The sequence below is a fragment of the Ceratotherium simum genome, chromosome 2 (assembly GCF_057802395.1).
Source record: "Ceratotherium simum simum isolate JZ-2026a chromosome 2, ASM5780239v1, whole genome shotgun sequence".
NCBI classification, from domain to species: Eukaryota; Metazoa; Chordata; class Mammalia; order Perissodactyla; family Rhinocerotidae; genus Ceratotherium; species Ceratotherium simum.
The window spans coordinates 9,259,600-9,286,923 of record NC_141901.1 but is presented as its reverse complement, the minus strand read 5'-3'; the positions used below and the strand labels follow the sequence as shown (position 1 = coordinate 9,286,923).

Below are 27,324 nucleotides of genomic sequence, written 5' to 3'. Positions count from 1 at the left end.
TCCGAAAAATATAGAAGGAAGATTTTTTTACTAATTTTTCTGGAATTCCTCATTTTGCAGCTCTTGAATGAGAACTACTAGATCCATCCAAAAGTTTAGTGTTTGGTCAACGTTCATCTTGAGTGCTTTTTTACGTTTCTAACATGTATGGATTTTCATACCTCTGAATATTTATTCCTCAAGTTTTACCACTTCCTCAAGAAAGAGCTCCCTCCTTCCTCCTCTCAAACGATTCATTTCCAACCTTTCTTCTCAACTATTTAGCTTATTTAGATCTCTCTGTTCTCTGAGGCTCTGTCCTCTAGTGTTCGTGTGGGCATCTGTCTCCCTATGTATAGGGTTTTAATCTAGTTGGGTGGCAAATTTCTTGACAGCTGTGATTTTTTTATTTCCCCCAAAACTCTTAGCACAGTAGTGGGCCCATAGTAAATGTTCAACGTGGATATGCTAGTTGGACTTCATTGAAAAAATGATCTCACTTCAAGTACCTGAACCAGTGACAGGTTATAAATACAAAAGCTTGGGTTTGATGCTCGTTTACCTCTTGTCAAATCCTGAGATGTCAATTCTGATAGCTTACACCAAAAAGGTACCAATGGTGACCATTACTCCAGAACTTCAAAAAGTCTTCCCTACTGTCACTTGTCCTAACTTGAAGTTTCTTCATTTCTGAACCATGTTTCATGAAAAGAAGGCTTGGAATGTATTCTTCTTGAGATAAGCACGTCATCTTTCTTAAGATATTTTCATAAGGTTAAAAGAATTAATCAGTATATACCAGAGCCAACTCTTGGTTAAAGGCAGAAGGAGGAACTGGATTTTATTTGGAACAGTTTCTCACGTGAATAAATGTTTCTGAAGTAAGTAAGCAGAGGTAGTTCCATCTAAAATTTGGAGAGGAGACAGGAGAAGAATCAGAGCAGAGAAGCAGGAAGGAAATGGTCTAACTTTTCAGCTGTCAATTTTAAATTCTTTGCCTGTGCATATGCATTTCAGAGGTGATACGAGTGCAAGAGTTATAGGTGCAATGCATCACTCTTCTTCTAGAGTCAGTTTATTATTCATCCCTGCATCACAGTATCTAGTACAGAGACACAAAAACATTGTAGTATTGAAAAATTATTCCTGTGTGACTCTGTGACTCCTTTCTTCAGAGATAAGTTTATTGATCAAGGTAAAATAGGGCCAAGTTAAAATCTGACAACTCAGTGAGAAGTGGTACTAAGAGAAGATGTTGGGTCACAAAATGGTATCCCTGGGCTCAGGTTCCCACTCCATGCTTACTCAGCCGTTAGTGGTGTGATATACCACTCAACCTCTGCGATCCTTAGCTTCTTCTTTCAAATATGAGGATGTTAAATCTCTAGGCTTTTTTCCCCCTAATTTTAAAACATTTTTGATTCTCTCTTAGATTAAAAAAATTCTTCAAAATAATTTCATTTATACCTCCTTTTATTTAAATAAATGTTGGTAGATTTACACCCTGCGGTAAGCATTTAAAAAATCATTCTTTTCTTGGATTTTATATTTGATTCAATCTTGACAGCATCTGTAAGAAGAGTGGAGAAGAGATAAACATTTATGGAACTCATCTTATGAGCCAAACCTTTCACTTCTATTTCATTCTTGAAAAAGCTTTATGAAGTGGAAATTTTCTCCATTTTACAATTAAGGAAACAGAGAAGTCTAGTAACATGATGAAGGCCACTGAGCAGGTAAGGGCTGGCCACGCCAGGCTTCCTTCTCAGGCCTGTCTGATTTAAAACTCTGTGTTCTTTCTAGCACAGGATACTGGCATTCTGTAAAAGAAACAGGTATTCCATTCAACAAGTGGAAAGACAGGTATAGAGAACCAGGGGATTACCTCAGTTTTGTAGTAAATCAGCATTTTTGGTGCCAGAAAGAAAACTCAAGTTTTTTGGAATAGAGTATAAGCTCAGACAGGCAGGCAGGGTACAAGAAAATATCCTTTTATATGATAACTTTATTTCTATTTGATGCCAGTGTTGAATTTTCAGGGTTTTAAAATGGTGAGTTATAAAAGAATTGAGCTTGTTTTCTTTATATATTTTTTATTAAATTCTAGTAATACACTGGTGTTTTCTAGAGACTATCTCAACATGAACACATTTTATACCCTAGAAATTGATAAAACTCTTTACTTTTTCCAAACCACACATCCTAGCCTCCCTGCCTCCCCAAACCTCTGCCTCACACATACTTGATATCTGGAGTATGAAAAGATTTAACCTGGAACTTTATTTCTTGTTATAAAAAGTAATTTTCTTATCTGGAAATAATTTGTAACGCTGGACAGCACTGTACTTCCTCTTGCTTCAGGAAAGAATTTTTTCCCGCTGAACTTCCGTCGTGTTGGTTTTTTCATCCTCTGTGTTTGTGTTGGCTTTTAGCCCAACGTTCCTTTCTGTGCATTTGGCCTGGTGCCATGTGAGAGTCAGCACTTAGACTAGAAGTATCGTTTTCCAACACACAGAATCAAAAGGAAAACTCCGCCTCTTACACCCACTACTAATTACCATAATACTACAAAACTGACTAGTTGCATCATTTACCCATCACTTGTGAATTTCTGCTTTTCACAGCTCTCATTCCTGCAAAGAATGAGTTTGAGCCACATGGAGAATATGCCTTTAAGCCATTCAAGTCCTCAAGCAGCACAGAGACCATCTTGGAAGCAATGGCTCCTCTACTCAACAATAGTTATTTTGCTATTGCTTTGCTCCTTCGGTACACTAGTCCTTACTTTTCTCCCACTCAAGGTAAGGGGACAATAGTACCTAAGGTTGCTATTTATTATAATCCTTTTTGCTTTTGTAAGTCTAGTTATTATCATTGTCACTTAGTATTGTTTGAGCCAGTTGGAAGGAAGAGGCATGTGGGTATAGGTCATGTAAATATAATTCCAATTTTGTCATGGCATATGGCTTTTGAGGCTTATATAAGTGTTTTGAAATGAAAAGTATTAGAAAATGCTAAATGTTAGCTGTGGAACTGAGTTAGATGGAGAGAATCACTTAATTAAGTCAGTCAATTGACAGGTGCCAGTGGAGTATTTTCTCCCTTTCTGCACCTCTGCTAAACCCTCTTGGTGGAATAAAAAAGGAGTAAAATGTGATGCTTGCCCTCAAGGAATGGGATGCAAGCTGTAGTCTTATTGAGGGAAAAGATAATGGAAGATAGAACAAGGTAAGTGACAGGTGGTTATGTGTCTTTGAGGAGGAAAATGACATCGAACTAGGAGTAAGAAGATCTGGATTCTGGTTCTAGGTCTCCCAATAACTAGCTGCATGAATTTGAGAAAGACATTTAATCTTTCTGGTTCTGTTTCTTTTCTTCTGAAAAATGGTGGTAGGAGAATGGATTTGTTTATTGTAACGTCAGTGATTAATAATTAATCTAAGGGTAGTATAGAATATAAATGTTTTAGGAATTCAAAAGGTAGGGAATGACTTTGGGCTAGGGTGATCAGGGAAGGCTTCAAGGAGGAAGGAGGAAGCACATTCCTATTTGGGAAGCCCCTGGTGCTTATCAGGAATTTCCCATTGAGCTCCTGTCCAAGTTTTGGGTCTAGGGAAGGGAATGGAGACACGTTAGGTTCTTATTAGGTTTTTCTGATCATTGACTACATAGCACTGACCAAAAAGAAAATAGGAAATGCTTCATTTACTTTAGGATTTAGCCCATTTCTGGGTACATTTGAAGATTCTGAGCCTTGGGGAGAATAGGGTGGTATATGCCCATCTAAGAAAGGGCTGTGATATGAAATTAGTGACTTCGGAGACATTTTTCTGAGGGGATTGGCCAGCAAAGATTTCAAAGATATGGTTCTACTACTTAAGATGTTTGAAAGCAATTGAGAAAAGATGCAGGAGGAAGCAGTACACTGTAGTTGCTGGTGTTCATTTAGTTAGGGCAAGTGTAGCTTTGGCTAAGTTTTACACAGTAGCCCATTAATTTGCATTCTATAACTATACACAAGAGTATGCAACAGAGGCATTTCTAATCACATCCCCACTCTCTCAAGGAATGTATCTAACAGAAGCCTGAACTTTCTGGAGCAGAGGAGCTTTGAGCAGAAAGAAAAGAATTGTCAGGAATTCTGAGTGTTTAGATTTCTGAAGAGGGGAAGAGTGAGAATAACAATAGCTTAAATTTGGAAGTGCTTTTTTCCTTCTAAAAACCACCTCAAGTCTTATTAGCCAGATGACCCTAAAGAACACAGGATATGTTGCAGGTGTCATCCGTTCCTGCACATGACTGTGGGAACCAGTGCACAGAAGGAAAGGCAGCCGGTGGCTCTTGGAAAGGGAAAGAGGAAGTGTAATAATGTCAGAGTCATCTAGGACACCTCTTGCCAGAATTGAACTTGATCAATCCCATGGGTTTGAGCTCTGATTCTGGATTCTCTCTCCAGACAACATGCAGCTGCTCAATGAAAGGTTCTGTCTCTAAAGAAATAGCCCAGAGTTTATGCCAAATTTGGAGAAGTTTAAAAGATGTTCAGGATATTGTCCTCACAGGATGCCATGGAGGCTTATTTCCCATGGGAAAAGCCAATGGCCTGGCCAACAATGCAATGATATTAGCTCATGTATTCTACTTTCCTCTTGCCTACACCTCCCTTTCCCTTTTGGCCACAAACGACTATCTTTGGAAAAGAGGACTGAGTGGCTAGCGGATGCTGAGTCATTATGAGGTAGCCGCTTCTACCTTCTTACAATATCTCACAGTTTATATTATTTTGGTCCCCACTCTAGTTTTTATACACAAAATCCCCCTTCCAGCTTCTCTAGGCACTAATCCAAAAAGTGTTAGGAAGATTGGCTTTTTCTAGACCAACAGAAATTTTCTTGGGAGAAATTTTTTTTCTTTCTTTCCCCCTTTTTTCAGAAGACGTTCAACTGAAAGGACTGGCTATAAGCTCAAGGAGTTTGGTCTACCCCTCAGGGAAAATAATTTCACGAAAGTTGTCTCTAAAAAACCAAATGTTCAGGAGAGTCCCCTGCTTCAGTGAAATGAAGGATACTTCCAAAGGGGAAGCTATGCTTGTACTTAAAAGCGGAGTAGATTCTATTTCCAAATGATGATCTGCTTAGGGTTAGTTTAAGTTGGATTAAGTTTCAGCCATTTGAACCCAACTATGTAAATCTAAGCTTAAATCAAAACAGGGTTATAAGAGCAACTGATCCTTCTAAGCAAAAATGAACTAAACTAAATTAAACTGAGAGTCCCATATGCATCTTTATCAGTGGATATTTACTCCTTCTGAACATCACCAGAACTATAAATAGAAACTACCCCCACAGAGTGGTGGGGGTGAGACTTTTGAGTCATAGAGGCTCTGTTTGGATCTCAGCCTAGCCTTTTATCAGCTGTGTAACCTTGGGCTAGATACCTGACCCCTCTCATACTCATTTCCTCATCTGCAAATGAGCAAGCCAATTCTTATCTCATAGAGTTGTGGTAAGGATTCATGAGACAGTACAGTGCCTGACGCGTAGTAGCCTCTCAGTAGATTGTAGTGATTCATATTGACACCATTATTATTAATGACATTACAGTGAAGATAAATTTCAAAAGACTTTTTAACAAAATGGATAGTCCTTGCTTATCTATTTCACTTTCTTAGCCAAAGACTATACCTTGCTGCCAAATAGATGATTTTTGTAATTAGATAGATTTTCATTTGTGGCAATAATTAGAGAATATCACAATGGTGGTTTCTGTAGCTCTAAACGGACATTAAAGCAGCCCATGGTACAGTATCCAGGATTTCTGTCTCTTGCAATTAATTTGTCTGTGGCTTTAGGTTTCTCTGCATGCTTTTCATACATGAGAGTAGACAGCAGAGATGCCATCTGTGGCACATATTTTGGCACTCATTTACATTTAGATTGTTACCAATTGCTTCATGTGTGTCATCATGTCTTTCTAGAAAGAATATAAACTTCTTAAGAGGCAAGGACCATAAATTACATTTGTTTCTCTTGCTTACAATGCTAGTAATAACATTGAGAATATACATGTTTAAAGTTTTGTTCAAATCTTTATTATAATTAGTATCATTATCAAAACAACTAATATTTAATAAGCAGGACCAGACAGAATACCTGGCAAAGACCTTTATAAGAATTACCTCATTTAAACTCATAAACAACCTCAATGAACTAGGTGCTATTATATACCCCATTTTATAAGTGAGGAAATTAAAGTTGAGTCCCTCTTACATGCCTATCATGGGTTAAACTAGATTGAATTTCAACATCTCTTCTAAGAAATCCCAAACTGATGATAAAATAATTGCAAAAGCAAAAACAACTGTAGGAATCCAGTGATTTATCTCCTAGAATAGCAGCTTCCAAAATTTTGATTGCACCTCCTTATCAACAAAATGTTTTTGAGTACACTCTCTATATATATGCTAATTATTATGTTATATACAAGTACTAATACTATGTGTCTTAAAAAGATACACAAATTAGAAACGTATAAGGATAAACCAAATAATGTGCTTAACATAGTTTATTCACAGTGCAAAACCATCTTGTTTTTACTAAAATATTATATTTCAGTAATATGTTAATATATAATATAAACATTTCTAAAATAATTGAAATAACATTCTAGTAGAGTAATTTGATAAATGTATTTCTTTTATTTTCTTAACGTGAGTTTAACACTTTGTGTTATAATAATTTGAAGGTTATATGCTAAGTTATTTTACCTTGATTTACGGTTTTTGACTGCCATAACTGAAAAATTACCTCACAAAGATATATAGATCAAAATGGAAGAATGCATCTTTAAGTATGCTTACCACGAATGACACTAAATTTTCAATCTATCATTCAATGATGCAAAGCTGTTTTTTTTTTTTAATTAAAGTGATATAGTCCCCACTCCATTCATGTCTTTCCTTCCTTCCTTATACAACTTAAATTCCATGCTCCATAATTATAATCCTTCCCTTGCGTTAACCCACTCACTTGCTTCTCTCTCTCTCTGTTATACTCGAATATTGAAACCTCAATCCTGGAAAATCCCCAACACTGATTAAATCCAGCTGCTCTGTGTCTTTCACAGTTGAATGAGGCTGAGGAAAAACATAAGGCCTTGTTGAAAGGTCTTACTTTAAATTCATGTCCACTAACTTCAAGAGGGACTTCAGCATTGCTCTGTAAACCACCTACATTTCCCCCATCCATTTACCCTCCTCTACTGGACTGTTTCATTCCTTTGACTGTTTTTTTGTTTGTTTGTTTTTGTGAGGAAGATCAGCCCTGAGCTAACATCCATGCTAATCCTCCTCTTTTTGCTGAGGAAGACTGGCTCTGAGCTAACATCTATTGCCAATCTTCCTCCTTTTTTTTCCCCCAAAGCCCCAGTAGATAGTTGTATGTCATAGTTGCACATCCTTCTAGTTGCTGTATGTGGGACACGGCCTCAGCATGGCCGGAGAAGCGGTGCGTCGGTGCGCGCCCAGGATCCGAACCCGGGCCATGGGTAGCGGAGCGCGTGCACTTAACCACTAAGCCACGGGGCCGGCCCCCCTTTGACTCTTTAAACATCCAGTGTCTCCTCTCCATTCTCACTCTCACCTGATAACCTTGCCACCAGGTTCTGTGAGAAAATAGAAGCAGGCAGGCAAGTAGTTCCAAAGCTCCCCATCATATCTACCAGTCACCTGCAATTTTGTCCACGTATCCTGTGTTTCCCTCTTGTCACTATGTATGAATTGTTCATGCACCTGTCTAAGGCCACCCATGAACTAGATTCTATCCCCTCTTACCTACTCAAGGGCATTGCTCCAACAATGATCTAGCTCTTACGTAGCTCTTACATATTACCCCTCTCTGCTTTACTGGAACATTCCTATCAAATGGCAACTGATAACCATGTTGTCATTTCTCTCATAGTAAAACAAACAAGAAATCTCTTTGATCTCTCATCCCCATCTAGGTTCCATGCAATTTTCCCCCTCTACTTCTCACTGTCTCTGCTGCTAGCACCTTGGTCAGAGGCACATGCTTTCTCGCCTAGATGGTTACAATGCTCTCACAGCTTGTCTCACTGCTTTTACTCTTGCCTCTCTTTAATTTATTTCTAGCATAGCAGCAAGAGAAATCCTATAAAAGAAAAATGTGCAACATCTTTAAGTTCAAAAATTCTCTTAAGCGCTTTCCCACAAGGCAACCAATGAACTTTATAGAGCACAAAAAATTTTTATGGTCATACTTTATCTTACTATTAACTATTTTAGAGCCTTTAACATTTAAATACTTGTATTTATAAAATTAACCGCACTGATGGCCTCTTGTAGCCTGTAAACTGTGGTATGTTGCAATAGTTTGAAACTGAGTTCTCCTCAGAGAATCTCAGTTACTGTATACGATGTATGATTGCCTGAATATTAAATGAGTGGCTTTATCAATCTGAGTTGTAAATATTTCTATAGCTTAATTTCTTATTTTTTTAAATAAAAATAAACATAAATAGAAATTCTATTGTTTTCTTCTCACGTGCCAATGGATCACCTTGCACAGTGACCAGAGTGCAGAGACTACAGTTTATAGAAAATTTCTATAGCTCAAGAGAAGAAGAGTCCAAGATCAAATAGTTGTCCTGTAGGTAAAGGTTAGGTGGGTGGAAAGAGATCTTAACCTTTGCCTATAAGATCCAAAAAAGTAGCTAGGCAATGAAAGGCAAAGCATGGAGCCAGTCATCTGTAAAGGGAAGCTGAGACAGCTGAGACAAGGTAGAGGGAGGGAGTTTTTTCTTATATGGCTGAGGAAAAGAAGTTTGTTTCAGGAATCTGCAACTCTGTAGAATAAATCAGTCAAGAAAGTTGTGACACTGCCATCATCCTGACCAATTCCTCTTTTTCTTCCCCTACAGACTGCCAATGAGCCCTGTGTAGCTAAGTTTGGTGAGTAACCGGTCTTGCATGCATCCTTTTTACTTATTTTAGTATTTGGTGCAGGAAAGCAAGCTCCAGTGTTGTCAAGGAAGCCAGTATTCTATTTTCTTCATTCTTCAGCTACTGTTTATAACTGCTTATCTTGTGCCAAGCAGTTATCTAAGAGCTGAGGCTTCAGAGGTGAACCACACAGACAGGCCCATGCCCTGATGGAGCTTACACTCAAGGTCACGCCTTTGGGCAGGAAGGCACATCACTCTCATAAGCCTGGGAATCTGAGATCCAGGAATCTACTTTTAATTCTGTGTTTTAATAAGCATAAGTTTTAGATTTCTACAAAGTTTCCCTCTGACAAACCCAAAGTCCTTCTCACATTTCACATATCGCTAGTGTCCAGTAGAGTTTGTGGGGGTGTCATTTTTGTTTCCAAATGAATAGTAGAGGAATGAGAGCTAGGGGAATGGCCACTTCCTCTTCTTTCTCCTCTTCTCTTAGTTTCTGAGTCACTTTCCCTTGTAGCGACCTGGTATTTGCTTAGAAAACACGTTCAAGTTTACATTTACACTGAGCCTTAGGGTATTTCTTAGAATACATACAAAATTGAAAATAAATACATTTGGGGTTGTTTACAGGTTTCAGGCCAAACACACATTTTCAGCTGACAGCAGAACATTTCTAGAGTTAACGGCAACCCCTGTTTCCCTACACAGCTCAAACTGCCAGCCTTCCTTGGCTTGTGGGAAGTAGGGAATCTCTTTTTCCTTGTCTCTGTCATTATGATTTGTTTTTCTAGTGAATGAAGTGGAATTCATGATATGTTTGAAATTCCTCTTGATGTGGTAAAAGTTGAGAAGCTCAAGTGATGCTAAAGTGTTCTTTAAGGGGCCCCTATCACAGAATTAAATAAGAGAGCCAGTGACACTTCTTTCGGGTGACTTGCCTGTTGCCTACCACATGTCAAGCAGGAAGAAATTTACTAAGCTCTGGGCTCATTGGAGATACAGGGAGACTTTGATTCTTGCTCTAATGATCTTCCTTCATTCTCCTTCAGAATCTACTCTTGGAGTCTTATGTCAGTCATTTATAGATAAATAAGAATTTAAGTCAATGTGTTACTCTTCCAGGGTATCTTATCAAGATTTCTTTCTAATTATGGGATAAAGGCTTTGCTTTCATAGCAAAAACTATGGAGAATTAGAGAACAGCCTAGATAAGTATCTTGGGTGGTAAAAGCACTCCCTGAGGCTCTGAAATCACACTACTGCATAAAAACAATTAACATTAGGAAAATGGATAAATTCCATATATACCTAGGAAAATAGATGACTAGGTCTTAACCCTTTCCCCATCCATTAAACTAGGGATAGTTATATTTAAATAGTCAAATAATTTCCATTTATAAACTCATGAATTTACCAGTAACTATTTTTGGACAGTTTGTATAATGATATCCCAAGTGGATCTTGAATGATATGTATCCAAAACTTATGAGAAGAGGCGTAATTTAGACACAATGCATCTAATTCAGGAACACGGATGTATCATTCAATCAAGATATATTTATCTTTTAGGTGCTGAAGATATAGCAGTGAACAAAACAGAGAGGTACTTCTCCTCAAAGACGTTATATTCAAGTGGGTATAAGACAGACAATCAACAAATGAACAACTTGGGGCCGGCCTGGTGGCACAAGCAGTTAAGTGCGCATGCTCCGCTGCAGCGGCCCGGGGTTTGCCGGCCTGGATCCTGGGTGCACACCGAGGCACCACTTGGCAAGCCATGCTGTGGCGGCATCCCATATAAAGTGGAGGAAGATGGGCATGGAGGTCAGCCCAGGGCCAGTCTTCCTCAGCAAAAAAGAGGAGGATTGGCAGATGTTAGCTCAGGGCCAATCTTCCTCACACACACACACACAAAAACAAATGAACAACTTAATTTATAATATGCTAGGTGATGAACACCTTCCATGAAGGAAACTAAAGCAAAGTAAAAGAGTGACAGGCGAGTACTATTTTATATAGATTGATGAGGAAGGTCTCATTGATAAAGTGATACATAGTAAATCATATTTACGTAGAAAAGCATGAATATGCATCCTGGACTGCCAACTCTGGTTATCACAATCCTGATGTGTGATTCCTCTCTCCATCCCTCCTTCTTTCTTTCCTTTCACAAATATTCATTGACAAGAGATGCAGTGTCACCTAAAACATAACCCAGTTTTCTATTCCAAATCCATTTCCTTAGAGATCCCCAAGGAAGAGACACACTTAGGATTTGCAATTTCCCTAAAACAAGGAGTAGAAGCTACTTAAAATATTAAAATTGTGATAGTAGAGAACTAATATAGACCAGGTGCAGAAACAATGTGGAAGTGGGAAAGAATTATAATCAAGAAGGGAATGAAATAGTTAAATAACTATGCCTTCCATTTTTTTTCTCCCTTGTAAATTTATTATAGGACCATTACCTTCAAAATGGCAAATGGCATCTCCGGAGCCTCCCTGCGTGCATAAGGTAGCGGACTGGAAGCTGAGAATACTTCAGAATGGCTTGTATTTAATTTATGGCCAAGTGGATCCCAATACAACCTACAAGGAAGTAGCTCCTTTTGAGGTGCGGCTATGTAAAAACGAAGACATCATACAAACTCTAACAGACAATTCTAAAATCCAAACTATAGGAGGGACTTATGAATTGCATGCTGGAGATATAATAAACTTGCTATTCAACTCTGAACATCAGGTCTTGAAAAATAGTACATACTGGGGGATCTTATTGCTAGCAAAACCCCAATTCATCTCCTAGAGACTTGATTTGGTCTCGTCCTCTTCAGCACATGCAAATACACCGGTAGGTGGTTTAAAGGAGGCAGATTTTCAACACCTACAGTTTGTCTGGGTACACAAATCAACACAGACAGAACTCCTCTGCATGTGAATTTTCATCTCTCATGCTTATCTGAAAGAGACTCAGAGGAAGGGCCAAAGACATTTGGTTACCCCTGACATTGGGTTGGCAAAGACACTTTACTAATCCATGATCAAATAAATATGGGTGGCTAGGGGACAGAAGCTCTTCAAAGAGTCTTCATCTAATTCTTGAATCCTGGGTGGAAAAATGAAGTCTTATTCGCACGGGAGCCTTACCTGGTTTGCAAAAAAGGTCCAGGGCAAGTAGTCTGGCCTTGTTCTCGTATTCTTGGGCTGCTCCACTTCGTTCTTCCTGTATTCCCATCCCTGAAACCCTCCTGATAAAAAGCGGTCAGACTGGCAGAGTGGCCACAGATATGCCAAGAACACCCCATTTTATTTTTATTTTTTTTGTGAGGAAGATTGGCCCTCAACTAACATCTGCCAGTCCTCCTCTTTTTGCTGAGGAAGACTGGTCCTAGGCTAACATCCATGCCCATCTTCCTCTACTTTATATGGGACGCCGCCACAGCATGTCTTGACAAGTGGTGCGTCAGTGTGTGCCCCGGATCCCAACCGGCGAACCCTGGGCTGCTGCAGCGGAGTGCGTGCACTTAACCGCTTGCACCACCATACTGGACCCAACAACACCCCATTTTAGATGTGATGATGTTAGAGGATGGAGAACAGTCTAGAGAACTATTGGGTCAGTGGCACAGGTGGCATGGAATGGAACACACTTACTTGGGAATTTTCCTTGATTTCATCATACTCAGGATGCAGGGTGCTTTATGAAACTAGTTGTTCAAAGCCCTTCACATAGGGCTTCATGACAACTTGTCATTTGTGTATGTGTCTAAAATTGTCAATGGTAAAGAAAGAGTAATCATTTGTATTCATGAGATGTAATCCCAGTAAGTTGTATTACCAGTACTGTATTTTGTCATGTAATGATTTCATATTTTTTTAGCTGGCTTTCCACAGTTCACAAAGTGCTTTCATGTATCACATGGCAACTCTATGAAGTTAATGGGGCAGGTATTTTTGACACAATTTTAACAACGAGAATACAGAAGCAGATGGAATATGGGTAACTTGCCTCAACCCATAGAACTAGTGATTAACAGGGCCAATGGGCTTCCCACTGTATCACACTGTCTCAGCTTTAGAGTTGGTATATCACTATCGTGTTATAAGTCTATCGAGTTTAGCAGATTCAATTTTCAGGAAGTATATTCCCTTTCAGCCCAAGGTGGGTAGAGGGAAGCTACAACAGATCTTTCCTTTCTCAGCGAACTTCTTTTCCTTTTCCTGCGTGGAGCAGGGAGTCTAAGGGTGTTGCTCAGGGCTTACTGCAACCAGATTCCTTTCCTCACCTTGAAGATCCTGTCTTGGTCAAGTGTTAACTTCTAAAAATAATGAATAGCACTCAATTCAATGACAGCCTGCTAAAGTTTTGGATTCTGTTAAATTAATTAGCTGCTTGTGGTTTCTTTTTGAAAGGTATGTAATATGATTAAATGATAACCTGACTTAAAATATTTATAGATATTTGTAAAAAGTTATATGTTAATTAATACTATCATATGTAAAGCTAATTTAGAAATTTTTGTACTGTGTGCAACAAAAATCACGTGGGAGGAGGCTAAGTCTGAGGCCAAGATGTTTCTTGGTAAGCATTTTTTTTAAACACCTGCTGAGTAGCTGTAGGGCCAAAGACATGGATGCCTTATTCCTCTTGCATTTGTATATCTTCTCAGGAAATTAGAGATATATCACATATATTTATGGAAACTTGGTGTTATTGATTGTTGTTGGGTTGTAAGCAGCAGTGTGCTGGAATGGTCTAGCACTAGCTCGTGAGAGCTGATTGTTAAATTTTCAGAAATTTTGCGATGGTTATTAAATACAGCCATCCTGGAAATTGGCCATGGTGGAACTATTCATACCATGGGAATTGGCAAACGCTACAAATCAGGGTCTTTCTTTTTGGAGTTCTGTTCACCAGCACACCACTGTTTGTAAAACACTCCTTCTTAATGACTCCTCTCTGCTCCTGCCACATTCCTGAGACACTCAAGGCAGACAAAGGAGAGAGTGAAATTGTCTTACCCCCAGCAAAAGCCCCACGTGATGGTGATTTCTCAGGGCAAGAAGAGGGCTCGGCAGCTGCAGCCAGAGAGACGGCTACAATAGATGATCTTCGAATTTCCCTGGTGTTGTAATTTCAGTCTTTGTTTTCAATGTATATTCTGTTTACTTGTTTCTTCACACAGTGTTTACATTTTAAACCTTAATAAAACGTATGTTGGTAAGTGGACTGTAGCTGACTTATCTGTAGGTTATAAGACTAGAGTTATTGATCTAAACAACAGGACGGTGTGTCAGAGAAATCCTCGCCCATAGGAAACACTGCTTGGAAAGTGTTTTGGTTACAGCTGTCCCAATTTCTGATGGGTTAGTCAGACAGTTTCACTATCTGACTTTCACCCACCTCCTCAACTCCAACCCACCCACCCTCACCATCAAAGCCGTCACCAGCCCTTTTCACACTTATTGTTTTTCACCTTCCTTTTGCCCCATCAGAGCTATCCTAGAGTGTGTTATGTCACTATGGGTTAAGTCTTTGCTTCTGAAGATGGCAGGTAATTGAAAAGTGATGCAGTCTTGTGCATTTTAAGGAGCAGACTAACTCCTTAGATGAGTATATCTGTGCTTCTTGGAGATGAAATTCCTGCTTTTGTGTGTCCTATCTCAAAGAAGTAATCTCATTGGTGGGGGCTGGAGGACATTTTTTTATTAGAGAGAAAGAGAAGCAAAAACCTGATGAACATATGGGTGAGGGGTCTGAGGATTACCTTAAAGTCCAAGTTATAAATGATGCCTTGGCACATAGGCTTTCATTGACCTGAAAGGATGCAACTCTATTTTGGGGGCCACTTGTGACCCTGACAGAGTCACTCCACTGGTCATGACCCTCCTGTGAGTCCCACATCCATCTACAGGAAACTTATACCCATGGCTTGCCCCTACAAACTCAGAGAGGACGAACTCACCTCAATGTAGCAAGATTCTCCCATCTCTGCTACCAAGGAATTGCCCTCTCTTCCTGTCAGATTTTCTGAGGGGTCAGACTCGAGCCCTCTGTCGGCTTTAGCTTTCTCCCAATCTCCCAGTTGCAAAAACCATATTTTAAAGCTCTTTTAGGGGTTCCCTTGAAGCCCTCAATCTGACTTGAGGTTAGAAAGTTTCATTGCTCCCCATCCCTCCTGCAAAGAGAGTGGGCGAGGACTCACAGCCCGGCCACTGCTCAATCTTTATATAAATGTGATCACCATCTCTCCTTCTCCCCACTCTGGCCTCATTTTATGTCCTTGATCCAGTTGAAGTGTCTAAGAATAGTGGGGACGGGCATTTACCTTCATTCCTTTTGTCAATTCTGCATATTGGCGGGGGCAATTGTCTTACTCTCACTTTGATATCTAGGTACCAATCATATTACGCATGAGTTGAAACTGAGTCATATGAGTCCCACTTTAACATCCAGTTATACTCTTATATGTCTAAAAGGGATCTGGGAGGCCTACAATAAAGTGCAGACATAGAAAAAGCCCCAAACCATCATTACAGGAGCAATAAAATAAGAGCTTAATACAAAGGCCAAGGGAGAGGAAAATTATTGTTCAGAAAAGTCGGACTTAAGAACATTGTTACAAATGAACATAAAACATTGTTTTTAATTTCTTGAAAATCAAGGAAAATTAGAGAAACATGATGGAAATAGAGTTGTTTTATCTATTTTTTTTTTTTAATGCACGCTGTTTTATTAGGAGAAAGAAACTTTTCCCCAGTACTCAGCTCTAAGCAGACTCTGTCTCCAGATCCACAAGGAATGCTCTAGATAGCAAAATGCAGACTCTTCCATTGGTTTATTTGAATCTACATGTTTCTGTTAGCACTTAACAACTCTAAGAATTCAAAACAGTTTAGTTGAGTTATCACTCTAAGACACACAGCAGCATTGGTGAATCCCATTAATAGTGTTCGGGAAAATAGGCTAGAGGGTTTATGTGACCTCTTCAAAGAACCCAGGAAGTGTTTGGCAACAGAAAAATGAAAACTCAGTGAACAGGGTCCATTAGATTAAACCAACTTCCTCATTGATTCAGTTGCATAATCAGAGTAGGAATCTCTGATTTCAGTGACCAGAGAGATTGTCTCTACCCAGCTTTAGTGTTGTGCAGGGACACCACAGGGGTGGCATGTTCTTCATGCAGTGCCTCAATACACAGAGTCTGAGCTGGACTGAGGTGAACTGGTGAGTTTAAGTTTCTTAGAATGGAAGGCACAGAGAGCCTCTTCATCTTCCCTCCCTGCTTTTGGGTTGTACCTCTTATCCAATGGACTAGTCTCTGAGAGAAATCTGATGAATGAGTGTCCAGGGTCTGACACAGTGCCTGGCTCATAGTCCTAATTGTCTACTGAGTGAACAAATAAATGAATCATAAATTTGAGTGTTGGTATTAAGTTAGCAATATAATATGTATTCTGGATAATAGAATCCAGTGGGCAAAACCTTCAGTCTCCCTTTTTTTTTACTGTCTCCCATCCTATCACCTACTGTTCTCAAGTGCTCTCTTCTTTCCCCATCAAAACCTGTTCTCAGGAACATTGTTAATGTAATTGAGAAAAAGAACTTTATAAACTCACTTGCACTAAGGAAAAATGGCCAATAATCTACCTTGCATCACTAAAACAGGACAAAATCCTATTTGTTTTAATCTTTGCTAGGAAGATGCACCAAGAAGAAACTCTCTTTACAACATCCTAAGGCAAAACAATTTACTCAATGATCAGTGGCAGAGTTTTTCAAAGTGAGGTCTATGGACTCTACATCAGATTCACCTAAGATGTTTGGAAAAAAAAAAAAACAAAACGTGATTCCTAGGCCCCATTCATAGGCTACTTAATAAACGTTTCTAGGAGTGAGGCCTAGGAATCAAATTTTTAACAAGCTCTGACCCATAGATTATTCTTATGCATGCTACAGATTAAGAACCATTGCTTTATGGCATGCAACTTTGAATCTCAGCTGACTATTTCTCTAAGTATTTAAAAAGATTCAAAGCTTCTAAACAAAGAAACAAAGTAAAAAAGCAAAACAAAAACAAAAAAACCCAAAACCAACATTGATGACATGCATGAGATTTATCATAATCCATCTCTCATCACAAAAGCAAATGGCCTTCTATCCTCTATTAAGGTCTGAACGAAGGTCAGGCTCTTCACTATTCATATCCTAATACCAACATTGGCACCTTAACGTTGGCAATCTAAGGCATATGAGACTTGCCACAATCAATATTACATTATCTACCTCTTTGCTGCCAACTCGGGAATATTTTTCTCTAGCCCAATTTGCTTTCCTTTACTTCAGACTTGTAAATCCAACTGCTACTCAACAATTTCACATTGGAGGTATAATGGACATCTCAAATTCACTACGTCCAAAAGGAATCTCTTAATGTTTCCCCAAATCAGCTTTTCTTGAAGCCCCCTCATTTCGATTGTATTGCTTGGGCCAAAAACCTCTGAGTCATGGACTCATGCTTGACTCCTGTCTTTGACTCATCTAATCTGTTAGGAAATCATATTGTCTTTACCTTCAAAGAGAATTTGATCTCTTTTCTGTTACAACTCTTATCTGTGGCACCCAGATTATTCAATAGATTCATAACTGATGACTCTGCTTCTACCTTGTTTTTTTTTGTGAGGAAGACCAGCCCTGAGCTAACATCCGATGCCAGTCCTCCTCTTTTTCGCTGAGGAAGACTGGCCCTGAGTGAAAATCTGTGCCCTTCTTCCTCTACTTTATATGGGATGCCGCCACAGCATGGCTTGACAAGCAGTGCGTCGGTGTGTGCCTGGGATCCAAACAGGCAAACCCGGGGCCGCCGCAGCAGAGCACGCGCACTTAACAGCTTGCGCCACCAGGCCGGCCGTGCTTCTACTTTTGTAGTCAGGCAAACTTGTTTTGAAATCTCAGTTTTGCTGTTTACTCCTTATTTCGATCTTGGACAAATTACTTGCTCTCTCTGAGACTCAATTTCTTGCTGGTTTTGTTGTTGTTGTTGTTTACTGTTGTTTATCCAATGCCTGATGCATAGTTGGAGCTTTAACTCTTTGTTGAATCAAGGAATAAATTTAAAATAGGTTTAAAATACCAGCTAACATATGCAAAGTTCCTGATATGTGGTAGATACTAAAATGGTGGCTGCGTCGAGTTTATTTTTATTAAAGATTTGGATTTATTCCTAAGTTTTTGAACTTTGTCATTTCTCAAGCTGAGATGTTTATTTAACATCTCTCTTATTCTCTCTTCTCCCCAAGAAAAGGTAAGCCCCAAGAAAAAAAATGTGTTTTATTTATTCAATGCTGTTATCACCAGCACCTAAAATAGTGCTTGGAACATTGAAAGAGCTCAACAAATGTTGAAATGAATGAACAAAAGGATAGAACAGAGGTTCTTGGTTAGAATGACCAGCAAGACATAGGATACATATGTTGCAAACAACCTCTCAAAATAGTGTGTTCACTTCCATTCCTCTAGGTTTTTTAAAATTCTGAGTAATGGAGGAGAAGTTCTAAGTACATACATAACAAGTGCTCAGTAAAAGGTGGCTGCCATACCACCATCATCATCAGGACCGTCATCATTTCCTTATCCTTGTTTCCTTAGGGAGCAGTACCCCACAACACACTAGCTTGCTTTGCCACAGTAATGCTTTCCCCCAATTGTAAGTTAAGCTTGTGCTTTTCGGCTTTTATTAAATATTTATATTAGAAACAGCCATGTGCATCTTCTCAAAATGATTCTTAGAACAATATTTATTACGTTGCTTATCATTCTTTGTGGCAAACACATTCAGGAAAACTGATCTCTCATGAACTTGAAGCCATATCTCCATGGAAAGTTTTTCCCTCATGTAATTCTATAGAGCAACAAAGAGTTCAATAAGATGTAAGATTTTGGAATGCTCACACATTCCCTCCGCAAAGGCATCATATGTCTCTAGAACCTTGAATTTGTTTTTCTTTTATTCATTTATTCATTAATTACTACAAATGAATATTTTTACATCTTTTATTCATTCAATATTACATCTTTTATTCATTAATTACTACAAATGAATATTTTTGGAAACACAAACTGTGGTTTCTGAGCACAGACATTGACAGATGCTGCCTTGGGTGGTGACTTGTTTTTTCAAGAAGGCTTTTCGGAGTGGTTATTTCAGAATGGTGAAATTACCATGTCTGAAGTTCAGTCTTCACGTTTATACATCCAGAAACTGAGTTTTATCAAAGTCTTAGAGATTATAAAACTCTGAGGGACTGCATAATCATACTCAAAAAAGAGTGAGAAATAAACTAAGGAGGAAGTTTATTAATCGGTACATTCTCTCCTGAAGGAGCATTATATAGGAATTCAAATTATAACCAGAAAGTTATTGGCAGGCACGAAATCCAAGCCAAGGTGACTAGGAATGGACAAATAAGGGCCTAAGATACCAAATACATCTTTTATTCATTGAACAAATATTTCCTGGGGCCAATTATATCCTATATATTATGCTAGGTACCAGAAGGGATACAAAAATGAAAAGATATAATGCCTGTCCTCAAGCACTTCAAAGTTTAGTAAAGAAACAGATATGTAAACAAATGATCAGAAGACTACGTATAGGATAATTACTTTAATGGAAGTAAATTAGTCCACTAAAGAGATGAAGGAGAACCTGAACAAGGACAACGGCATTGGTGATGAGGATAGGGAATAGATTGAGAGAAAAATTTATGATACAGAATCATTGAACTTTAGTGATCATGGTAGATACTATGTGGGTTTCTGCCAAGCTCAAAATGACTTTCTTATCCACAGGAGTGGGTTTCAGCAGCCTCGTATTCACTATGTAAGACCATTCTCTCAGCCAGAGTTGACTTGTTCAGGATTAATTACCCTGGGGTGAATGGAGAAGAAAAAATTTGGGAGCTATGGGGTAGCCATATTCTTCCTGTAAAGTGGACTGAGAAGCAGAGAAAACCAATCTGGCTGAGATAGAAGAATGAAAGGGATATTTAGAGAGAAGCAGAAATGAAAGACAGGAAGAAACTCCACTGAACTGTTCTTGACCTTGGATTCTATGAGAATCACCGTCCTTTTATGACAAATCTCCTCTCCCCTCTCTCAGGTAGCTTAAGTTGGTTTCTATTAATTGAAATCAGAGCCTTAACTAATAAAGTGATTGATTTGAGGTGAGAGATGAAGAGGAGGGAAGGACCTGCTTGGACACACTGAGGAGGATGGTGGTGTTTTCATGTGGGGGATATAGAAGGAAAAACTAGATAATGTTTGGGATGGATGAGAATGAGTTCAGTTTTGTAAATGTGTGGTTCGAGACATTTGTAGAATGTCCAAATGGGCATTAGTAGCATGTAGTTGGAATTCAGGAGGAGTTGCATGGGATGGAATGAATATTTGAAAGTCAATAGCCTTTAGTGCGAAGTCACTGACGTGGATGAAATCACTAAAGAGAGGATTTAGAGAGAAAGGGAGAAAACAACTGAGACCTGAGGAGCACCAACATTTGAGGACAGGCGTCAGAAAGGAATCCTAGAGAGTAGCAGCCAGAGACAAATGAGATCAACTGGAAGCGAGTGGGTCCACGGAAACAGGCCGTGAGAGATCAAGAATGAGAGAGTGGTCAACAATGTGAGAGGCTCCAAGAAGTCAAATACTATAAGAATTTAAAATTGGTCATTGGATTTTGCTGGTAGACAAGTGTTGGTGACATCAGCAAGACCATTTTCAGTGGCATAATGGGGGAAGAACCCAGATTTCAAGGATCAAGGAACAAATGGGAAGTATAATCGCCAGATGAGGAGTACATGGAAAGTGAGACAATAAGTTATACTACTCTTTGTAGAATCTCTGTTGTGAAGAAAAAAGAGTTGTGGAGTGGTAGAGAGTAATCTCAGGGCTAAGGGAGAGAAAGAGGCATCTACCTGGCAAGCAGACTAGTATTAATGTTGGCTGGTCAGGGCACCCTCTTCCCAGCAGAGTGCTGGAGACACACAGTATGAGCCAGCCTTGTGCAATAAAATGAGCTGGGCAAATCCAACTCACTGTCTTAGGAATTTGATCTGGAACATAGGAAAAAAAAGTACCATTTAGCAGTGGAGAAGAAGTTAAATGACTCCATGGAGCTGTTGACAGGCAGGAAGGATAGAGCTGATGTAAGAGAAAAAGCAGGTGCTGCCATATGAACAGGAGAGAGGGAGGGAGAGACTGTGTAACTTGATGGAAAGAAAAAGTTGAGGGCCGGCCCCATGGAGTAGCGGTTAAGTGCGCGCTCTCCACTGCTGGCGGCCGGGGTTCAGATCCGGGCGCGCACCGACGCACTGCTTGTCAGGGCATGCTGTGGCGGCGTCCCACATAAAGTGGAGGAAGATGGGCACGGATGTTAGCTCAGGGCCAGTCTTCCTCAGCAAAAAAAGAGGAGGATAGGCAGATGTTAGCACAGGGCTGATCTTCCTCACACACACACACAAAAAAGTTGAAAACAGTCAATGCCCAGAGATACTTCAGTCTCTGACATAATTTCAGTTCCTGATCCAGGCCTTGTGAATCATTTCAACAAGCCACTCTTTCTCCTTGAGTTAATGCAAACGGGTCTCTTTTCTTTCAACAAAATGAGGTCCCTCAACTTCTAAGGTGTCTTTTCAAGATATTTAAAAACATATGTTATTTTCTAGGCTGGATCATCTCAGGGGAGGCAACTGAGCGCTGTGGTTAGGAGATGGGTTTAGATTTAGATAGGCCTGAATTTAAAGCCTGACTCTGCTACTTACACTTTGTGTGAGCTTGAGCAATTTGTGTAATTTCTCTGGGGCTAGCTGTTCTCATCTGTAAAGTAGGGATCATTATTTCTACTACCTGGGATAGTTTAAGGATTAAAATGAAAAAATGCCTAGAAAAAGCTCAGCTCAGTGTCTGGCCACAGAGGGTTCAATAGACGCCAGTTATTTTTATGTTATTATCAGCTTATAAGGAGCTAGGTTAGGTAGCCTTTGCTCTATTTTAAATTTCTGTTTTCTTTTCAGCTTCAAAGAGTTCCTTCTGGCAACCGAGTACATATTCAGCCTCTTCACATTGTATATATTTGCATAATGATATTTGCAAGGTGTTTGGATTGATGAATATTGAAAAGCTTTTATGTCTATGGCTTGTTCTTACTAGTTGTCTTTTCTTAGGTCTTCTCTAAAAATACAGTTAAATGGAGGGTATACTTTATTTAAATTACAAACATAAAGACGACTCAATTTATTTTATATAAAGAAAATATCTAATTATTCATTCACTCATTCATTCATTTACTCTACAAATATTTATCAAGGTTTTCCTAGGTACGACAGGCAGTTAGGTACTAAAGACAATGTGAAGATTTATAAGACATCGTGATTTAAGAAGCTATATCTAATGAGAGAGATAGATGGATTCAAATCACAGAATTACAGAGATAAAATGTATCTTATACAAAGATAATTAATCCCAAATCTCTCATTTACAAATGGGGAAACTGAGACACAGTGAGGTTAAGGAGTAATGCAAGAATTAGAATCTGGATTGTCCAAATGCCAGCCCAGTTCCACTAGATCATCCAATACAATAAAGAAGAAAGCAAGTGCTATGACAAGCATAGGGCTACAATCAAGGAACAACAAGTTCTAGCCAATTGAGAGAAGGGGGCAGTATTTAAATTTATGTCTGATGAAAGAGCAGGAGGCAGGCCTCCAGGCAGAGGGTGAAGTGCGAGCAAAAGCACTGAAATGTGGAGGAGAGCATGTGTGGTCTCATGGCTTGGTGAAGGTGATGCGTGAAGATACGAGATGGGAACTGACACTGGCCAAAAAGAAGGCAGAATCCCAAGCAGCTATCGTGCTAGTCCAAGGAATCTCTGTTTCACTATTCAGGGGCTTTTAATTTTTCATTTTAGATGTTTATGGCTTGATGGGACCTGTTTCAGAGAGGTAGCTCAGGTTGCATGATGAAAGACGGGTGGGAGAGGCAGAACAAGACCACCTGAGAGGCTGTTGAGTCAGCCCAGGTGGGGAGTGGTCTGCAGTGGCAGAAGCAAGAGAGAGGAGAGGAGGCTGTGCCAGGGGAGCAATAGCAGGAAAACATGGATCTTGAACAATAAGACATGGTTGTAATAATGATGGTTTTAGTTATAACTAAAAACAACCGTTTCAATATTTTGGATAGTTTTGTTTTAGCAACAAATGGACAGAATTATTGTCATTAAAACAACGAGATGCATTTTGAAGTTTTGGTAGTTTAAATAACATAAGAATATGTTTTTCAAAATCTTTTAATGATTTTGAAACCAGCCTTCAAAACTAGTCCAAGTATCTTCCTTGCTGGGATCTCTTTGCCTTCCTCAATCACCTAAGCAGAATTGACAGCTCTGTCCTCTGTACCACTAGGTACTGGATATATATTTGTTACTATAGTAAGTATTTCTATAAACATATATTTTCCCTAACCAACTATAACCTCCTTGAGTATAGGAATATGCTTTTACTTTGTTTCTCTTGTGTCTAGCATAGTTCCTCACTTGTGTGTATTACCACAGTCTTCTGTGTACACTCCTTTCCTGGGTACTCGGTAAGATCCTTTAACTGACACTTGGTTATGGACATACCTACTCAGAACATCAACGAGTACACCTGCATGCATTTCTCCATCTTTTTTACAAGGATGGCAAAATTCTTTGGTAAAATCCATATGTGCTAGGTCTACAAAATCCCTTTCCCATGCCAGAAAAACGCATATGCCAAAACAGGAAGTGTGTGGGGGTTTGAAATGACTTCTGATTAGTGAACCCACCCTGGTCCTAAAATATCACCACTTCCTTTTTTGTGTTAAGAGTCTTTTAAACCTTCTATTTTGGAATTGTTTGCGTGATTGAGGCCAACCACTTTGGTCTGTTGTTTGTAGAATTACAAAACAGCTCATAGTTATTGAGAGCTTACCATGTGCTAGCTACTCTTCTAAGCACTTTCCACGTAATCCTCACTACGACTTCTTTGAGTATATCCTCTTATTCTCCCATTTTAAAGATGGAGGAAACTGAAGAACAGAGATGTTGCATAATTTGGTTAAGGTCGCCCAACAGTAAGGAGTAAATCCAGTCTATCTTAGCAGTCTAAATCCAGAGCCCATTCTTTCAAACAATCTACATTGTTTTTCTTTGAATCCTTCCTCTTAAAATTGAAAATCTAAATAATATTTATCAATTTTTAGTCCTCTGAAATTTCTCTGCTTCTCTACTGTCTTCAAAATTTACCAGGCATTATGAGATCTTAGTAAATTTTTTTAGCAAACTGAAAGAATTCACCAGAGTCGATACAGCTAAACTCATTCAAAATGACAGGAAGTTCTAGCATATTCTTATCTTTTGTCTGTGTTGCCTTTTCCAGGTTATACAGCATTTCATTGACAGATGTCTCAGTCTAAATGCTATTCTTTCTGTGAATCGTCCTCTAGATCCCCCATGCAGATTTGGGTATTTTTTTTAGTTATGTTTCCCCTGGGTTTTGTACTCACCTATATTGCTATAATTGTTTTAGTATATTTTATTATATATTTTATATTTATTTGCATGCCTATCTTCTTCCTGGACTATCAACCTCTTGACAGAAGAGATTATATTTCCTCATTATAAATGGCTCGGCATTTGGTATGATGCCTGACACATAGCACGTACTCAACAATATTACTGACAGAAATTGGAGGAAAGCAAAGTAGGTCCTAAGAAACTCAGGTTTCTCTGTCATAAAAGTTAATGTGACACTATTATCCTCAAGGAATCAGGTTCTTAACCTTTCCTTGTTAGTCTTCTTTAAACCAACAAGCAAGAAATAAAAACACAAGTAAAGCAATCTTTTTTCTTGCTTCAGATTTTTTTTTCACATGCCTTGTTCATTTTGGGCTATAGCTTTCCTGGCTCTATTCTGGGAGGTTTGTGCCACTTTTTAAAAATTGTTTCAGTTGCGTGCCCCATCTCTCATCTTTTATTTATGTGCTTTTGGGTCTGAGCCCATCAGAAAATCTGTTTGTATAGCCACATATATCCTTCTATATGCCCTTCTTTACTTACTCATCTGGGAGATAGGGTATTGTAATGCCAGGAATTTCTTTCTGATAGTTTCCCACCTTTCTTGATCCGCTCACAGTCCCTCTTCCAATTGTACTTCACTGAATTCTATCTAACTTTATTTGAAGTTTTTGAAATCTGCCTTCTCCAAAATATAGGGATTATGACCAGCGACTCTCTTTATTGAATCTACATGATAATCTCATATGTGTTTTCATATCCATAACTTTAACTAGCATATGAGGGAACTGAAGTTGGAGGAATTTTAGTAAAGTGGTCAAGGGGAGACATTTTTTAACTGGCAGAGAATTGCTTAAAACCAGGTCTGGCTGATGCTAAAGCGTGTGCTCTTAATCTGTGTTACACAGTGTATGTGCATAACTTCTATATGAGGTGCCACAGAGCCCCATTGCCTAAGGTAAACGTGAGTGCAAGCTTGCCCAAGGCCAGTCAGGTAGTACTTAACAGAACTGGAATTAGAAGCAGATTCTGACTGCTAGGTCAGTGCTTTTTCTACTATGTCTTGACATCCTGCATTACTGGGATTAGGTAGAGAGAGCAAACACTGATTTGGTGTTTTATATAATATTTTGAAGGATTAGAATGAATTTTAAGGGTATAGAAGGATATAGCACCGCTAGATCCAAGCATTATTTTGGAAAAAGATTGGCCTCTCGTCCTTTACTCCCTGTCTTCATTCACATGGAGTGGGAATAAGTGGCATGTTCCATAAAAAGTTTTGCTGATGCAATCTTAAAGTTTGAGACAGATGGCGCTATCAGTGGTTCCTTTTCCAGAGTTATGTTAATCTATCCTCCCTCTCATTTTTCCACTTCTGCTTTCATAATGAAAATAAAGAGAGGTTTATAGAAAAAAGGAGAGTAAAGGAAAAATTTTCACAAACTCTTGTTCAGGAACGTTCTCTGAAGCTATTAAAAAAAGTCATAGATTTATTAGGGAATACAGTTTAGTCTACTGACCCCCTTAGTTATATTGGCCTTGTCTTACATTCTCTTTCTTCAGCTTTCTACTCCTTCGATGACAGTCATTCAGTCTTTGCTGATATCCAGTTCTCTAAACATCTATCCACTATCTCATTCCAGAGTAAGTCTAATCCCTTCCTCATATAATGGTCCTTAGAGTGTTTGAAGAGCGTTAACATGAACCACTAGTCTTCTCTCCCTAGGCCAAACATCAGTGTACAGTTGTTATAGGATGGTACAGATGAAAGAATGGAGGTCTAGGACTCCATGACCTGGCTCTGCCACTTATTAACCATGCTATCTTGGTCAAGGCACTTAATGTCTCTCAATTGCAGCACTGTCATCTATAAAAATAGATATAATAACATTTTATCTCATATCAGAGAGTGTGTCAGACTTGCCTATTATAAATTGGTATGTAAATGTGATCACGGCTGCCCTGCCCCTGCTCACAGTCCTGTTGTTGTTATACTTAAACTGGAATAAAGCACTTTGGAATGGGGCTGATCTGTATAAATCTGTATAAAAGGGAGATAATTTGCTCTCTCGATGAAAACACTATTCTTCTTTAGTATGCTTAAAGTGGCACTGGATGTTGTTAGTAGCTATGCTGGCTCATCTTAAAGTTGTGGTCAACTAAAATACCCAGATCTTTTGCTCAGGTCACCTCTCTTTTGTTCATATGCACACGTGGTATTTACCCTAGATTCAGGAATTAATCTTTGTGCCAGTTAAATTTCACAATGTCGGTCTTGGTCCAATGCTCGAGTATGTTGACAATATTTAGAATACTGAGTGAGTCTTCTGGATGAGTTCTGCTACCCAGCTTTGCAGCATCTGCAGATACATCATTTTTTTTTTTTTCTCAAATATCCTCTGCCTATGGCAAGCATAAGGCATAGGTTTGTCCTCTACTTTTCCATTGCAGGGCTAAAAGAATCTGCACCCATAGATGTAAGAGGTCTTGAAATACTTTGAGATGGTATCTTCCAGGGTATCTGACTCCATAATCCCTTGAAATGTCTAAGGAAAGCCCCATTGATGGCATTTTTTGTTGTGGCTGTTGGGTTGGTGGTATGGGGAAGAAGTATTTGGTGGCTTATTTTCCTTGCCAACACTTGTGAGAGGTCCCTACTTTTTTATGAAAGATTAATAATGCCCTATGGAAGATGACGATCTGAGAACTTTCCATTTGGTTACTACAATGATGAAAAAACAGCCTGACTCATCTCACTTCAAATTCTGAAGACCTTTACACACCCATTTATTGC

The 27,324-nt window shown here is 39.0% G+C and overlaps 1 protein-coding gene across 1 annotated transcript; it reads left to right on the top strand.

Annotated features, from left to right (window-relative positions):
* Nucleotides 1-2,586: 2,586 nt before the first annotated feature.
* On the top strand, nt 2,587-11,746 carry TNFSF18 (TNF superfamily member 18). Its single transcript, XM_004425032.3, has 3 exons — nt 2,587-2,780; nt 8,917-8,947; nt 11,400-11,746. Exons 1-3 carry the CDS (start codon nt 2,622-2,624, stop codon nt 11,744-11,746), a joined length of 537 nt encoding a protein of 178 aa, XP_004425089.1. The 5' UTR covers nt 2,587-2,621.
* Nucleotides 11,747-27,324: the final 15,578 nt, after the last annotated feature.